The following is a 2805-nucleotide window of genomic DNA, read 5'->3' on the forward strand; positions in this document are numbered from 1 at the left end:
CACTCATCTCCAGGCCAGCGGTCACTCTTTCAGGGATGAAGATGTGCACATCCTGGATAGAGAGGAACAATGGTTTGAGGAGTCATTCTACACACAACCATCCGATGCTGTCTGGCCATGCTCTCCCTTCTCACAACCTTACAGTCCTCAATCTCCCTCAGGTTTCCTCTTCTACACAGAATGTAGTCGACCTGCGTACTCCTTCCACCACTCTTACAGGTCACTCTATTTCTCCTTCTTTTGGAAATAAGTGTTGACTACAGCTATTTCCATTCTCTTGGCAAAATTCACCACCATCTGTCCTTCCTGGTTTCTTTCCTTGACACCAAACCTACCCATCACTTCCTCGTCCCCTCTGTTTCCTTCACCAACATGCCCATTTAGGTCTGCTCCGATCACTACTCTATTCTTCCTGGGAATACTCTCTTCCTGGGAATACTCTCTATCACTTCATCCAGATCCTTCCAAAATGTATCTTTCTCCTCCACATCACATCCAACCTGTGGAACATAAGCACTGACAACATTTAGCATCAGACCTTCTACTTGTACCTTTAGACACATCACCCTATCTGACACTCTTTTAACCTCTACTACATACTTTGCCAACTCCTCCTTCAGGACCACCCCTATTCCATTTCTCTTTCTATCCACACCATGGTAAATCAGTTTAAACCCTGCTCCAATGCTGCAAGCCTTGCTGGACTTGGACATATAAAACATCTATCTTCCTTCTCAGCATCATGTAAGCCAGCTCTCTACCTTTCCTTGTTATTGTCCCCACATTTAGAGTTGCCACCCTCAGTCCTACATTCTTGACTTTCCTCTTCTCCCTCTGTCTCCTGACACGTTTCCCTCCTCGTGGTTTTCGACTAACAGTATCACAATTTCTGCCAGCACCCTGTTTGTTAACAGCACTAGAAGGTTACTTTAAAAAGAGTGCACTAACTATAAACTGTAAGTCCTCCCCATTCCCAAAAACTTTTTCCTCCTAACACACAAAGGCATGGCTGCAGAGGAGACTTTTTGTTTAAAACCTAAACATTATTTTTAAAGAGGGGTGGGGATTTTCTTTTAGTTTTTGTAAAAACTCTGAACACAAATGCTGATTTATAGGTTTTGTTTTTTCTTACGTCATGACTAAGCTTTGCCTCTTTCCGACAATCACGTAAAACTTAAAAAATGATTTGGATGTTTTATTATTAACTCATTTGGAGTTAGAAATAAAACACCCAAATCATTTTTTAAAAGCCTTCTAGAATAAAGCAGCTACACACATTACATATATTTACCTTTCCAACAGGTCTTGCTTCCATCTGTGTTAAACTTGAAGAGGAATTCTCCACACTTCCAGCAGTGGTGATGGGGGGAGAAAGATCTCCCTCTCTCTCTGAAGTATGATGGTCCACAGTCGGAACTGATCCGAGTCCTTTGCTTCGCAGAGCTGCATCATTCATGACTATGGAAGAGTTGTGGAAAGGAGTGACTGTTAATCTGGACCTTGGACTGGGCTGTGCTCCTTGTCCTTTGGAAACACAGGGTACTTTAGAAGCAGGACTGAAGGATCTTCCTCCTGGTGAAAGACTCTGATAGGCTCCAGTGTAATCCATTGCTGTGAAAAAGAGGAAGACTTTTGTAGCAAAAGAAGACTGCAGAGTGAAGAATATCACTACATACTAGAACGATCCTGAAGTACTAGTCCGGCCCACGTGAGATCAACTAAAATCAGTTTGACACCCCTGCTGCTAAGACAAAATATACAGTATGTGTAAATCTAAAGAAAAATAACACTTTCTGCTTTAGAATTATGCAGACCTGATTGTCTTTTCATGTGTGAGAAAAAGAAGAAGCTAAAAGGTTGAATGAATGAAATGAAGAACAGGCACTAACTGACAACTGATTCAGTTACTGAAATCATGATAAGCTGTCTTACTAATGTCTACTATTTTTTTTTTTCATTCAGCCTTACGGATATATTAAACAGCCTGTGACACTGGATACAATCTGCTGCAGAAATTTCATGCTCATAAAAGTTAAACAGCTAAATGTAAATGTACGAGTCAAATGAGTTTGGGTCAAAGTTCTGAGGAGCCCCAGAGCTGGTTGCCATCTTTATTTTGGAACATACTTCAACTATATTGGTTATTTTCCAGTGGTAAAGAAATTGAAAGTTAAACAGGGTTTCTTTTTGAAAAATAGATCCTGTCTAATGCTGAACGTTAGGAAACACCTTGTAGCTGCTACTTTCCTTCCCTCCATTGATTACGGTGACATTATGTACATGAAAACCAAAACCATTAGTGAAAAGACATGATGACATGATGACATGATTCAACCTTTTTTGTTGTTATATACCTGGATGACTGAGAAAACAAACTTTGTGTTTTTGAAACCATTAGTGAAAAGGCCAGACTTCAGGGGTATCTGAGGCAGGCTTGAAACACAAGAGTCAGGGTGGCTTCTGGGTAATACCAGATGGCTAGGCCTCAGACTGACGAAGCCTCTTGGATGAGGGGCGAAACGTTTCTTTTTAACAAAAAAACGAAGTCCAGATGACATGATTCAACCTTTTTTGTTGTTATATACCTGGATGACTGAGAAAACAAACTTTGTGTTTTTGAAACCATTAGTTAAAAGGCCAGACTTCAGGGGTATCTGAGGCAGGCTTGAAACACAACAGTCAGGGTGGCTTCTGGGTAATACCAGATGGCTAGGCCTCAGACTGACGAAGCCCTTTGGATGAGGGGCGAAACGTTTCTTTTTTAACAAAAAAACGAAGTCCAGATGACATGATTCAACCTTTTTT

General features: G+C 41.0%; 1 protein-coding gene across 1 annotated transcript in view; it reads right to left on the reverse strand.

Moving 5' to 3' along the window:
- LOC119414144 (histone-lysine N-methyltransferase EHMT1) overlaps positions 1-2805 on the reverse strand; it is a gene marked incomplete at its 3' end in the record, with an annotated part of 122290 nt that overhangs the window by 88729 nt on the left and 30756 nt on the right. The window contains 1 exon segment of the mRNA XM_037681268.1: positions 1292-1611. Within this exon segment, the coding sequence (XP_037537196.1) occupies positions 1292-1609 (318 nt within the window).

Source organism: Nematolebias whitei, chromosome 8, assembly GCF_014905685.2.
Source record: "Nematolebias whitei isolate Nwh7 chromosome 8, NemWhi1, whole genome shotgun sequence".
In the NCBI taxonomy this organism is placed as follows: domain Eukaryota; kingdom Metazoa; phylum Chordata; class Actinopteri; order Cyprinodontiformes; family Rivulidae; genus Nematolebias; species Nematolebias whitei.